General features: G+C 49.4%; 1 protein-coding gene across 1 annotated transcript in view; it reads left to right on the forward strand.

Annotated features, from left to right (window-relative positions):
* Positions 1 to 14,907, forward strand: part of GNA12 (G protein subunit alpha 12) — a 108,639-nt gene that overhangs the window by 33,761 nt on the left and 59,971 nt on the right. Inside the window, exon 3 of the mRNA XM_049639130.1 lies at positions 10,715 to 10,930. Within this exon, the coding sequence (XP_049495087.1) occupies positions 10,715 to 10,930 (216 nt within the window). The remainder of the gene's footprint in view (positions 1 to 10,714; positions 10,931 to 14,907) is intronic.

Here is a 14,907-nt window from a genome sequence, read left to right on the forward strand (position 1 = left end):
GAGAGAAAGTGAGAACAGGGGAGGGGCAGAGAGAGAGGGAGAGAGAGAATCCCAAGGGTCAGGGCCGGGCCCTCTCGCAAGCTACGGTTTTCCGCCATCGGCACTATTCTTGGTTCAGTCCACGAGGCCGGACGCCCAAACAGCGGTGCCTCCTAGAGCAGCTGGAGTCCCACAAGGAAGGGGACGGCGCAAGTAATGACAGGGCTTGTGGCTCCTCCGTGGGGCCAGGACGCCGGGTGTGTGACGTTCCACAGCTCCTTCTAGGGAGCCCAGCACCGCCTCTCCTGTCCTGTCACGCCCGCCTGTATTTATGCCTGAGACTTGACTTGAAAGGCTGCGGTGTCTTAACAGTTCGGTGTGAGCCTCACGCCGAAGGTGGACTTACTGACATGTGCAGATGCCTCTGGGGTGCTGTTTATTTTCTGCAATAGCAAGTTTGCCGGCTTTTAACTTTTCTCCGGTTAGTCTTGTCGCCAGCCTCCACCTTCCCATCGGATGGTTTCAGAGGGAGTGAGAGCAGTCGCACGCCTGTGTGTCGTCCGAGCGAGTTTTCTCCTCTTACGCTTCATCTCAATGCCGCACTGTTTCGAGGGACTTCTGTCCCTGCAGATAAGAAGTGATGTTAATTCTCCCGTCAAATTCAAGGTCTCCTGATTGGGAACCTTCTAGGAATTCAGGCTAACACGTTTACATCTTCTGTCTGCTTTGATTCGAGCTGCTTTACTGGAAGGACCGACACATCTTTGTTCTGATTGGAAGCAAAGGACTTGAGAAAACCAAGCATTTTTACTAACAATTACTCTATTACTTTATCTATTTTTAATTCATTTTCATTGGTTATTTGATTTATTTGGTTTATTCATGTTTTATCATTAGGACTTAGAGGAAAGAGAATGCTTATATAAAAATATATTAGAAGTAGAAGAGCGAAATGTCTGTTAATTTTCTGTTTCTTTCTGACTTTGGGTTGTCAGTGTGTATGTGTGTGTGTCCTAAATTTGCTTCATTTTCACAGTTGCTAATTACTGTGATTACCTTGCCGCCATGATTTAAAGATGGGACTGGTTACATATCATTGGAGGATAATTTTAGAAAAACCAAAGAGACCAATTTAAAAAAAGTCAATTTTAGGAAAATGAAAAATTACCAGATATAAATGATTACATTGGCACAGCCGTTCTGGAGAGAAGTTCAGTAATGTTTATCAAAAGCCTCAGAAATAACTGTGCATACTTTTTGACCCAGGAGTCCCATAATGCGACTTAGAGGAATCTGTCACGGGAGAATAGTGAGATGTGTGTGGATGTTGCCCGACCGGCCAGCTCCTGGCGTATTGCGGTTCACGCTTGCCATGCTCTGGAAGCCGCTCAGATGTTCAGCAACAGGGGATCAGTCTAATTATAGCCCATCCCATATGTTGGATTACCACGCAGCAGTTACAAATCCTGAAGTTTTGAAATAGTTAATGACACAGGGAAATGTTTGAGATACTGCTAGAAATGTTGAAGATTTCTAAAATGTTTATACACACAAAGGGAATGTCTGTAAAGAATGAGACTGGTAACACTCTACATTAACAACAGTCATTTCTAAATAGTAGTATTCTTGAGGATTTCATTTTCTTTTTTTAAACTTTTTTTAATGTTCGTTTATTTTTTTTATTTTTTTTTTTTTAAATTTTTTTTTCAACGTTTTTAATTTATTTTTGGGACAGAGAGAGAGCATGAACGGGGGAGGGGCAGAGAGAGAGGGAGACACAGAATCGGAAACAGGCTCCAGGCTCCGAGCCATCAGCCCAGAGCCTGACGCGGGGCTCGAACTCACGGACCGCGAGATCGTGACCTGGCTGAAGTCGGACGCTTAACCGACTGCGCCACCCAGGCGCCCCAATGTTCGTTTATTTTTGAGAGAGACAGAGACAGAATGCGAGTGGGTTAGGGGCAGAGAGATGAGGGAGACACAGAATCCGAAGCAGGCTCCAGGCTCCGAGCTGTCAGCACAGAGCCCGACGTGGGGCTCGAACTCACGAAATGTGAGATCGTGACCTGAGCTGAAGTCCGTCGCTCAACCGACTGAGCCACCCAGCGTACCCCAAGGATTTCATTTTCTTCTTAATACATTTCTGTTTCCTCCCTCTCCTTTCTGCACTAAAAATATTTTTATGATCAGAAAGAAACAAATTCCATTTTTAAGAAATGTATAGCGAGGGGCGCCTGGGTGGCGCAGTCGGTTAAGCGTCCGACTTCAGCCAGGTCACGATCTCGCGGTCCGTGAGTTCGAGCCCCGCGTCAGGCTCTGGGCTGATGGCTCGGAGCCTGGAGCCTGTTTCCGATTCTGTGTCTCCCTCTCTCTCTGCCCCTCCCCCGTTCATGCTCTGTCTCTCTCTGTCCCAAAAATAAATAAAAAACGTTGAAAAAAAAATTAAAAAAAAAAAAGAAATGTATAGCGATTCAGTCCAACAGAAATGTACCATGAGCCGCAAATTCATACTTTGACTTAGCCACATTAAGAGAGGTAAATGGAAGAAAATTAATACATTTTGATAACCCAAGATATCAAAATGTTACTTCAACATGTAAACAGAATTAAAAAGTAAAAGATATTTATGTATATTTTTCATGCTAAGTCTTTGAAATCTGGTATGTATTTATAACACCTCAATTCAGACTGGCCACTCTTGTACCGTTCAGTGGCCATGGTGGCTCAGGGTGTCTCTCTTGGACAGAAAGCGGTCGAATGTTCGAATTCTGTGCTGCTAAGGTAGTTCGCATGAATGAAAGGTTTTTACTCTTTGAAGATTAAGGTACCGTCTGAACTCACTAACTTCTGTGTAACTGAGCCAGGCATAAGCATATCCCATACTTGTAGATTTTAATTACTGGGTTTTTTTTTTAATCTTCTAGAGAATACCAGCCAATGTCAGGTCCCCAAAGGTCAGTTCAGGCGTAGTCTTGGGGCCTGCTGCCAGCTGTGTGAACATCTGCCTCCTGCCTGTCTTCCTTCCCTCATTCCCCTGATAGACGCGTAGACATAAAGAATATAGATAGAAGACACCAGCTTTAGAATCACAGAATCACACTTCACTGGCTGTGATGGAGCTTCAGTTTTTCTCATCTGTAAAATGGGCATAGTAACTCTTCCCCTCACAGGGTTAAAAAGCGGAAGGAGCTGAATGGGTGTTGAGCACTTAACACAGTGTTGGTCACACGGCAAATACTCAGCCAACTAGCCACCCAGGTGCCCTGCATATATACAGATCTTCCTTTAACTAAAACAGAATTTCCATGAAACACTTGCTGTTATCATTTATAAGTTATTTACCGTTATGTTCTATTGAGTTGTTTAAAAGCCTGCTACGTTGTTTCATGCTGAATTTTGTACTGCACTGAAATTTGAATTGTGAAAGCACCGAATTAGTGCATTAAGCCGTGTTACCTGTTTGTGGTGTTTGTGGGACGTTTTCCCCCTTGGAATCATATTTAGTATTATTCTCAGATTGCTTTCTTATTTTCTGTACTTGACCAGGAAGGCTCTGCTCCCCCTGGTGCTAGAGCTTGTCCGTGTAACGTTTAGTGAATGTTTAGTCCAAGTGGGTTCCAGGCTTGGGGCCTCCACCTTGAACAGGAAGAGGAGAGACTGCTCTCTGTGTGGCTCTGGGAGGTGACCTCACAAGTCCCCGGCCTGCTGGCTCTTGAGCTGTGAGATGCGGCGTGGCTTTTCACATTCCACCGGAGGAGATGTGAGGAATTCTGAGCTGATGCTGAATTCCTTGTTTGTTTCTGGATGTGTTTTTTAGCTTCCAGGAGCACCAGCCTTCCCCGGGTGCCGGAGAACCCTCCAGACGACAGTGTGCATTTGCCTCAACCCAGGGTTTCTCTGACCGTTGCGTTTCCTGGAAGCGTTGCCTCGGGTTTCCCGTCCCGTTAAATCTAGTTTGCCTTCCGCTTACCCAGGCCCCCCCCCCCCCCGCCCCCCGCCCTGAGCCAGACCCTCCTCTGGACTCCACGTGGAGAGCTGCTTGGTGGTGTGGTTGCGGCCCTCCGCGTTTGGGGGCTGCTCCCCTCTTCCTTGGGGGTGGTCTTCCGACCGCCCCCCTGCACCTGAACCTGCACCCGCCCCGCCCACCGCACCTGCCGCAGCCGCTCCTTCCGGACCTTTCCTGGTTTCCTGCTTCTGCGAGTAAATCCTCCACACGCACGAGCCTTCTCCTGCCTCTGTGCCGCTTCTCCCTCTAGAAGGCCCTCGGGCAGGTGCCACGCTTACCACCTCTTTGGCTCTTGACCCCTTCCCTGGTGCCTGTCTCTGCCTGAAGGGCGAGCTCTGCGGGTGGGAGGAACGTCTGTTAGTGCGTTTGTTCCCAAAGCGCACGCGCACGGGGCGGGGGGGGGGGGGCACCGGGGGGGCGGGGCTGGACGAGGGGGGTGCTGTCGTGTCTGCCCCAGAAGTACCGGTGCTCCCCGTCCCTCCCTCGCGGCTGCTCTGACCTCTGACTTAGGAGCTCTCCTCCCCTTCATTCCAGAGAGAGTCTGCGAGGAGCCCTCGGCCCCTCCTTGCTGGACTCGTGCAGTTGAAGTGTATCCTGTTTACATTTCTGGCAGCGTTTCTTTTATTTGGACGGTGGCCAAAGGCGCACAACCCGGCCCTGGTGGGTTTCAAAAAAAGCAGCAGCCGCTTTCCGAGGAGATGGGCTGTTGCTGGTGGGGAGCACCTTCGGGCCTCGCCGGGTTCCTCGCGCACCTGCGGCCTTCCTTCTGCAGGAACAGCTCGTTTGATCTGCCAGCGTTTTAGGCGTGTCTGGGCTCTGGAATTTGCTGTGGGAAGAGCTTAGTGAGGAGTGAGAAGTAGCCGAAAAGATTCGCTTTGATTGGGGACTAAACTCAGCACATGTAGTTTGAAATGAGATGACAGGATTTGCCGTCTTGGGTCTCCATCCAATAAAGCTGAACCCCCCCCCCCCCCACCCAGTTGTACATCCCCAGCAGACCGGGACTCTGTTCTTTGACCAGAAGTTTCAGTGGCTGGATTTCGAAGTCGTCTTAAAACTGTGCTTTGAGCAGTTTGAAGTGCTACATAGTATTGAGATGAAGTCACCAAACAGCTTCAGACTTTTAACTGTTGCCTTAGGTAACTGAATAAAATGTATGGTTATCAAAAAGTGAATACTTGGGTAACATTGTTACTGAGAGAACGATGAATGACACAAGCAGACTGCCTTCTCCCTTCACTTCTCCTCTTTTTCTTACTGAGTACATATGGATTTTAGGATTTTCTCGGCTTTGCGTTTCAGGAAGTAGGTCTCTGGTGGGAAAAAATGAGGCAAGGTGCTAATTGCAGCCTGCCTCCTATATTCTGGTGTCTTGGAAACACTGCAGCTCCAAACAATGGTGGTGACACCTGTAACGATCCGTTCTGCAAAAGCACAGTAGGCAGAACATTCCCAAGACTTGATACTCTGTCTAAAAAGGAAGAAAAAGTGGGCCCCGATTTTAGGCAGATGTCCCAAAGGGGAAACCTCTCCGTGATCTCCATTTTGGGTGTTCAGAATAAAGGTGGCAGAGAATGGTTCTTCACTGGGACAAACTTAAAAAGGCAAAAGAGACCTCTCTTTTCTCGGTACTTTTCTCCTCCATATGTAGAGACGTCGATACAGAAAACGACTCTAGCTAACCAGAGTAATTCAAAGTTCGTCAGCAGTTTTCTCACTTTCCCTGGGTTTTTAAAGAGAGAGAAATAAGGAGCCTTTTCTTCGTGTCTGGGTGAAGTTCATTTGGACCGTGTCCAAGCTTGCCTGGGTGGTAGTGTGTGGTGGGAACACAGGCTGCTTTTGGATAGACCAGGGTGTTTTAAGCCAAACTTGTGTTCACCCCAGTAATTAGGCAAGGCCTGGTTGGTGCAGTGTTGAAAGCAGTCTTGGAAACGATCGCTCGGGCCTCCAAGTCCGTTTTGATTCCTTGCCTTCATCTCCGACACATGAAAATGAAACCCCCCGGGAGCAGAGGTTCAGTTTACCGTGTGAGTGAGGATGCGCTCCTTGTCAAGCCGGACTTTTTGATGTGTCAGAAGGGCACTGTGTGTCAGACCGCGTTTCCTGAGTTGAACTTGAGCGGGCTGGATTTTCAGGAGAGGTAGTTGGGTTGGTCACCTGACCTGGGGCTGGGGCTGGGCCTGGGGGAGGGCTCAAATCCCGACCCAGCCCCTCTGCCGGAAGAGGGGCCTTGTGTGCGAGGACGGTGGGAGCCTTTGTCTGGTTTCCACAAGGGTGCTGTGACCCTGTGCCAAGAACCTCACCAGAGAGGTCTCCTCTGCCTTCTCTGTACTCAGATATTTCTTGTCCCGCGTAATGTGGAGAATGTGAAACATCTTTGTTCTCTTGGGTTCTTGAAGCTTTTCGAGACTGTCCTTTTGGGCAGGCGGGAGCTTGGTGTGATGTTGTCAGAAAATGGGGAGACGGGAAGGACCCAGAGGGAGGAATGGGGTGGTTGGAACCCAGAGGAAGGAGAGCTGAGGATTTATTCAAGTCCTGTTTTCCTCTGGGTGGGTTCTAGTCCGTTGGTGCCAGGTTGAAGTTAACCTGCGCTTCAGGCTCTGCTGAGACCCATCCATCTCATTTTCCTGCTGATCTCCACCCTCCTCCCCCTCCCCTGGTAAACCTTACCTTTCCGCACCACGAAATCGGAACATTTACTGTCATGGCTGCTAGTTAGCTTTTGAAAAAACGTTTTGGGGGCGCTTGGGTGGCTCAGTTGGCTAAGTGTCTGACTCTGGATTTCAGCTCAGGTCATGATCTCACAGTTCGCGAGATCGAGCCCCCCCCGCCCCCCCACCCCGGTCGGGCTCCATGCTGACAGCGCAAAGCCTGCTTGGGATTCTCTCTCCCTCTCGCCCTGCCCCTCCCCCGCTCGTGCTCGCTCTCTCAAAAATAAATAATAAACTTAAAAAATAATAAAATAAAAATATATTTTGAGATAATTCTAGGTTCCCAGGCACTTGCAAAGATAGCAGGGGAGAGGTATCACGGTTTTCCCCAGTGGTTACGTTTTCTAGAACTCCAGTGCATTATCACGATCAGGAAATTGACATTGTTACTGTGTGTGGGTGTGGGTGTGTGTGTAGATCTCCAGCTACCCTGGGACCGTCCCCCCCGCCCCCGTCCTGCTTCCTCTGCCGTTCCCAGTCCCTGGCAGCCACTAATTTGTGTTCTGTCTTTATAATTTTGTCACTTCAAGAATAGTCTATACACAGAATCACATAGCATGTGATCTTCTGAGACTGGCTTTTTTTTTACTCAGCATAATTTTTTTTTGAGCCCCGTCCAGGTTGTTCCATGAATCAAGTGCTCATTCCCTTTTACTGCCGTGTCCTTTTTCCTGGTACGGGGGCCCCACAGCGTGTGACCATTTGTCTATTGAAGGACTTTGGGGCTGTTTCCAGCTCTAGGCTGTTATGAATAAAGCTGCTATGAACATTCTTGCACATGTTTCTGTGCGGACGTAAATTCTCATTTCTCTGAGGTCAGTGCCCAGGAGTGAGATGGCTGGATTGTTTGATAAATACAGGTTTAATTTTTTAAGAAACCGGAAAACGGTTTCCAGAATGGCTGTGCCGCCTCAGATCCCATCAACAATGTATGAGAGATTAAATATCTCTGCGCCCTCACCACCCTCTGGTGTTGTCACTGGTTTTGTTTGTTCGTTTCAGCTGTTTGAATACTGTGTAACGGTACCTTCTCTGGTCTTAACCTGCTTTGCCCTGATGGCTGGTGGCCTTGAACATCTGGTCTCTCACCTGCTTGCGTGCTCTCTGTGTGTGCTCCCTGGCGAAACGTTTCATCATGTCTTCTGCCCATTTCCTAACTGGATTGTGTTTCTAACTGTTGAGTTTTGAGTGTTCTGTATAAATTCTAGACTCACGTCCTTTGTCGGATGTGTGGTGGGTATTGCCTCCTAGTCCATAGAGCATCTTTTCAGCCTCTTCAGAGAGTCTTCTGCAGAGCACAGTTTTAATTTTGATGAAGTCCAGTTTCTTGGTGTTTTCTTTTATAAATTATGCATTGCGTCACCTAGGAACTATTCACCGAGCTGTAGATCCGGAAGATTTTCTCCTATGTTCTAGTTTTGCCTTTTGAGTGGATTCTGTATAAAATGTGAGGTTGGAGGTCAGGGTTCTTTTTTCCTTTGCCTGTGGATGCCCAGTTACTCCCGCACCATTTGTTGAAAAGGCTGTTCTCCCTCTCTGTAATTGGATCTTTATAAAACTCAGTGGGCCACACTTATGTGGGGCCATCTCTGGGTTCTCAGTTATGTTCAGTTGATCTTTGTGTCTGTTCCTGTCCTGTCACCAGTACCGCACAATCTTGATTACCATAGCTATATAGTAAGTGTTGAAATTGAGTGATTCCTTTCACTGAGTTTCTTTTTCTAAATTGTTGCAGCTAATCTAGTACCTTCCCAAAAATTTTAGGATAGCTATACACACACACACACACACACGCACACACACACACACGCACACACACACATACACGACACACACACACACACACACACACATCTATATACAACACTCATATATCCATATTCATGCCCCTAAAAGATCTTGCTGGGATTTATAGAAATTGTGTTAGACTTGTATATCAATTTAGAGAGAATATTTACTATTTTCAAACTCCCAATCCATGAACATGGTATGTCTCTCCATTTGTTAGGTTCACTTTGGTTTCTTTCGTCAACATTTTGTAGTTTTCAACATATAGGTCCTGGACATGTTTTATACGATTTCTACTTTCTTAGTGATTGTTGATACAGCATTTTAAATTACAGTTTCCACACGTTCATTGCTAGTAAGTAGAAAGACAGTTGATTTCTATAGGCTAATTTTACATCCGGCGGCCTTGCTGAATGAATTCACAAGGAAGTTTTTTTGGTAGATTCCTTGGAATTTTCCACATAGACCATCATTTCATTTTATCTGCAAATAGACTCAGTTTTATTTTTCCCTCTTGCTGATCCCTGTACCTTGTATGTCTTCACCTTGCCATTACTGGCTAGAACTACCAGTACCGTATTCATTGGCACCTCCACAAGTGGGCGCCTTCTCTTGTTCCTGATTTTAGAGAAAAGGATTCAGTCCTTCACTGTTAAATATGACATTAGCTGTCAGTTTTTGTGAGTCTTCTCAAAGTTAAGGAAGTTCTCCTCTATTCCTAGTTTTCTGAGTATTTTTATGGTGAATGGTTATCAATTGTTTTAATTCGTAGGTCTGTTTCCCTAGCTAGATTCCGAGTTTCTACAGATCAGACTCTGCTTCATAAACCTGTTTACCCATGGTGCCTGTGAGCCTTGGACATGTGTTTGTGGATCAGTAGAAATGGGCCTGGTTACGGATGGCAGACGAGTGTGGGCCCCGAGGAGGGAACTCGCAGGAACATCGGTCACCAGACAGTCCTGGTCTAGACCTGGAGGACAAATTGCACTACTCTTTTTGGTCCCCGTTACCATTTGGCTCAGTGTTTCAATGCAGAAACGAAAGTTGTAGGCACCACACATGCTACAGCAGGGATATAAGGAAGGCACAATCGATGATGAATGAATCCGCTCTGACCCAAGTTGTTGGACGTGAAACTTCCACTGAGTTGTACAGTTTAAATGGGGAGATTGTATGTGACATATATCCTATAAAGCCGTTACTATTATTATTTTTTAATGTTTATTTATTTTTGAGACAGAGCATGAGCAGGGGAGGGGTGGAGGAGAGACAGTGGGAGACACAGAATCCGAGGCAGGCTCCAGGCTCCGAGCTGTCAGCACAGAGCCTGATGCGGGGCTCGAACTCGTTAATGGCGAGATAGTGACCTGAGCTCAACCGACTAAGCCTCCCAGGTGCCCTGATTGTTTTTTTAAAACAAGTGCCCAGTAGCAGTGAGGTCCTGGTGTTCTCTGTGCCAGGAGACGAGTTACTGCCCCCTGTCGTTCCAGGCCCCACCAGACCACCCTGAGCCTGTGAAGGCTTTTCCAGACAGGCCCCCCGCTGGTCTTTGCCCCCCCCCCCCCGCCCCCGCAGGATTCACAGTGCCAGAGCGCGTTCATTGGGTCCCCTCAGAAGAACTCAGAAACTTGCTTCCATACGGTGTTGCTAATTTGGAAGCACTGGGGTGAGAATGATGAACTGGACCTCGTTACTGCCCAGTGGGGCCGTTATCCCCAGGACAGTGTCCCCCGCAGACTGGACACCTACCTGGGTTGAGGCTGTTTCTCCATCCCCTTTCTTAACCTGTCTGTGAGGTAAGAAAGGGGTCAAGAATACTCTATTTCTAACAGTGAGGAACTAAGCCAAATAATGAAAAACAGCCTCTCCTCATCACTAACAGTGGCGGCATTCAATCCAGGATGTGCCCACGGGCCCCTGTTTCGGGGGGGGCAGGCCGCTCGGCTTGTGCATCTCGGTTTTGTCCCGTCTGGTGGTTACTGGCCACCTGTTGGTGGCTCGCCCATTCGCTCCAGGCTTTCAGACCGTCGTGTCCTCCTGGTGTCGAGGAGCTGCCAGGTTTCAGCGAGTTGAGACACGGGTGACTTGACCAAACGAAGCAGGACACAGACCCTGGTTGATAGCCTGTGAGTTTGCTGCCGCGTGACTGTCAAGGCCTGTGCCGCGGCTCTCTGTCGTGGTGCGGCCTTGGGAGTGTAATTAAACCCTCTCTGTCTCCTTTATCTCCTAGGGCTCAAGGGTCCTCGTGGATGCGCGAGACAAGCTGGGCATCCCGTGGCAGCATTCGGAAAATGAGAAGCACGGCATGTTTCTCCTGGCCTTTGAGAACAAGGCGGGGCTGCCTGTGGAGCCTGCCACCTTCCAGCTGTACGTCCCCGCCCTGAGCGCTCTCTGGAGGGACTCCGGCATCAGGGAGGCTTTTAGCCGGAGGAGCGAGTTCCAGCTGGTGAGTGAGCCCTCCCCCAGGCTACACGATCGTGATGTGTATCGTAGACCGATTCATGACCGGTCTTGGCCTTCAGAAGTTCCTTAAAAACTGTCAAAGTACAGGCAAGCTGCAAATTGCTGTACATCCTAATATTCAACACCACCAACAGCAAACACACTGGAGGCAAATGAAGCTATCTAAATGGTTCAGCAGGGGCAATTTTCATTCATTCTGGCTAAGTAAGTACAAGGAGTACAACGTACTGTTGAAGCTCCGTGTAACTCATGGGGCTTAAAATGTTCAGGCCTTGTTCATGGTGGGAAGTTACCGTCTCCTTGAAACCGCTTTCCGGCTTGTACGGTGCAGCTCCCGGCTGGCAGGTGGTGACCGTCTCCTTCCAGATCAGCTCCTTGGTTGCTAATCCGAACCGTCCACTTGCTTTCTTTGGGTTCTTTCCTTCTGTTTTAATGTCCAAAAGTTTTGAAACATGCCTGGTCGTCTTTGTCATTTAGATTCATTGAAAACACGCCTGTTTGCGTTTGGCTTTTTCCTAACGACCCTTCATTCGCTCTAGACAGGGCTTCAGACTTCCCCTGTAACAGGAGCAGCTGTGCCCGCCGTCCGTCCGTCCGTCCATCCACACCCCGGGGGGCCAGAAGCACCTGTGACTCTCACTCCCTTTGCCCCTGTGAGCTGGGACCCCACGTTTTGAACCATCAGTCCCTTTCTTGACAGTTTTGCTGCAAGATGTATTTTTAAAGCGTCTTGTCTACTTTCAAAGTTTATATAAATGGTTTCATAGTGAATATGCTCTCCTGTGACTTGCGATTTCGGAATTCATTCGCGTTGCTGGTGTGGCTGTGGTTCCTTCATTTTCTCTGCGGCCGTCTGTCCACGGCGGGAATAAACAGGATCCGTCCGTTCTCTCAAAGCTGTGCTTGGGAACTGTTTTCCGTGTTTTGCCACTCCACACACAACTGCTGTGGTCTCTCTTGTGTGTCTCCAGACACATGTGTTCGGGGGTTTCCTTGCGACACGTACCGGGTGAGGAGGGCTGCCCAGTCCGCGGACGCCTATGCCTCCAAATGGACCAGATGCAGCAGGTCATGTTCCAGGGTGGTCGTCCCTGTAACACGTCTGCCAGCAACAGAAAAGGGTCCCCGTTAGCTCTTGTCCTCGCTGATACTAGCGTTACCTGGCTTTAAAATTGTGATAGTAGCTTCTCGTGGTGTCATTGAAATTCCCCGATGATGCTTATCGGCTGTGTGCCTTCTGGGATATGCCTTTGGTGCTCTTGCCGCTTTTTTCTAATGAGTTATTTGTATTTTTGTCATGTATTTATGCGGCCTGCCTGGTCGTTTTTTCTGTTCAGTTTCCATATGCTGTTCACCCCGTCGCCCCTAAGGCCGACCTGTCCCACAGCCATAGCACGGCCGCCGTGACCGGAAGACTTGTGTTGGTTCCATATCGTGAATGAAACAACAGACCTTTTTCCGGTTGCAGTGTTTTCCACTGGGGACTTCCCTGTGTGCCAGGATCCGGCTCAGGACCCCACATTGCCTTAGTCTGCAGTCAGTGACAGTCCCCCGTCAGTGGCGGTCCTCCGTCTTTCCTTGGTTTCTGTGACCTTGACACTATCAAAGAGCACCGATCAGTTATTTTGTGGAATGTCCCTACTTGGGTCTGTCTGGTAATTCCTCCTTGTTAGGACGAGATTATTCGTTTTTGGCCAGAAAACTGTGGAAGCGATGGTGTGCCCCCTCGTAGCGACGCGAGCCTTCATGGCTCAGTGAAGGCCGTGGCTGCTGGGTTTCTCAGCTGTCAAGCTCCCGGGTACTGTCATATACGCGGGCGGGGGGCGGGGGGGGGGGGTGCTTTGAGGCGATGCAGGTGTCCTGTTGCCCCTGAAGCTTTTGCCCACTCGCCTTAATACCCATCTCTGGATCCAACCGGGGACATTTCTCACCTTGACATGCTTTTTCAAGTTAACTTCAAGAATTACGGTGGAAGGGCACCTGGGTGGCTCCGTTGGTTAAGCGGCCGGCTTCGGCTCAGGTCATGGTCTCGCGGTCTGTGAGTTCAAGTCCCGTGTCAGGCTCTGTGCTGACAGCTCAGAGCCTGGAGCCTGTTTTGGATTCTGTGTCTCCCTCTCTCTCGCTGACCCTCCCCCATTCATGCTCTGTCTCTCTCTGTCTCAAAAATAAATAAAGGTTAAAAAAAAAATTAAAAAAAAAAAAAGAACAAAAATTACGGTGGAACAGTCAACAGAACTGGAAGATGCAGTCGACACAGAAAGAAATCTTAATCTTCTAAGGGGCAGGAACATCCGGAACGGCTGGGGAACACAGCATCTCCGTGTAACACTGGGGTTTGAGTCTTTGTCCCTGTAAAGGACGTGGAATCGCTACTACCCGTCGAGAACTGACCAGAGAGGCACATGTAGGCATCCACGGCCGATTACTCAGAGCTCTCGCTTGGTCAGCCTTCCGTCAGGGAGGGTGGTGTGGGGGTGGTTTTGCCAGACTCCTGTCTGCCTTGTGCCACAGTCATGTGGGGGGCAGTCATGTCGAGCTAGGGGCCTCCCAGCTGAGGTCGGGGCCTCGTGCAGGGAAGGACGTGGAAATACGCCGCAGAGGTTATGGCTTCCACAGCCCGTCTTCGTAGTAATCCCTGCGAGCGACTTGGGCCTCAGAAGCCAGTCTGTGTCTTTCTAACTCCATTCATTCATCCAACGCTTAAGGAGCACCTTCTGTGCTGGCCACGGGTGTGATAGGCTGGGGTATGGCAGTCATAAGGCCAACAATAGCCTGTCCCCGAGAGCCTTTAGTCTAGGCCTCACCTCGGCGTGGGGTCAGGTGAAACTGGTGCAAGGTGGGTACTGGCCTCTGTTTCCGACTTGTGCGCCCAGCAGCCGGGCTCCCCGAAGACGCAGTGCCCGAGGGGCGTACTGTTCCCGGCAGTCCTGTAGGCTTCACGGCCGCCGTAACCGGGAGCAGCTGCCCCTGGGTTTGGTTCACTGGGTGGTAGGGACGTATTTGTTATTCGTTCGTTTGTTTGTTTCTGAGCGGGAGAGAGAGCACGAGCGGGGGAGGGACAGAGAGAGAGGATCGAACCGAAGCGGGCTCTGTGCTGACGGCACGGACCCCACCGCGGGGCTCAGACTCACGAACCGTGGGATCATGACCTGAGCCCAAGCCGGTTGCCCCACCACCTGAGCCACCCAGGCGCCCCAGGTGTGTGTTTGGGTTTTTTTCTTCAGTTTTTTTAAACATTTATTTATTTGACAGAGACGGCACGGAGGCGGGGCAGAGAGAGGGAGACAGAGGATCCAAAGCAGGCTCCAAACAGTGAACATAGAGCCCGACACGGGGCTCAAACCCACACACTGTGAGATTGTGACCTGAGCTGAAATCAGGAGTCGGCTGCTTAACCGACTGAGCCACCCAGTATTTGTTATTCTTCTACTTTGTACTTTTCTGTGTGTTTCTTTTTATAAAAATTAGTAGGGCAACTGGGTAGCTTCGTCGGGTGAGCATCTGAGTCTTGATTTCAGCTCCCGTCATGATGCCACGGTCACGGGATTGAGCCCTGCGTCGGGCCCCACGCTGAGCTTGGAGCCTGCTTGGCATTTTCTCCCTTCCCCCTGCCCCCCTAAAGTTAAAAAATAAGTTAAAAATCAGAGCATCTGATTGAAATGGGGGACAGTAGGCCTTCGTGGTCATTATTGCCGAGGCGTGCAGGCAGGGCCCGCCGTGGGGAACAGAAGCATCTCCGTGCAGCATGACCAGGCCCTTCCCTTCCCCATCTGCAGTCCGACCTTGCTCTCTCTCCTCTGGGGACCTTTCTTAAGTGTCACATCCTTTCCAGGGTGATGCTTCATCAACTTGGTTTTCTTTTTTTTTTTTTTTTTTCTTTTTTCCTCCCCAGGTGACAGGCCCTTGACAGTCTCTCACTGGAGAGATCCAGCTGCTTTGAGAATTGCTGTCCACCAGGTG

Source organism: Panthera uncia, chromosome E3, assembly GCF_023721935.1.
Source record: "Panthera uncia isolate 11264 chromosome E3, Puncia_PCG_1.0, whole genome shotgun sequence".
NCBI lineage: Eukaryota > Metazoa > Chordata > Mammalia > Carnivora > Felidae > Panthera > Panthera uncia.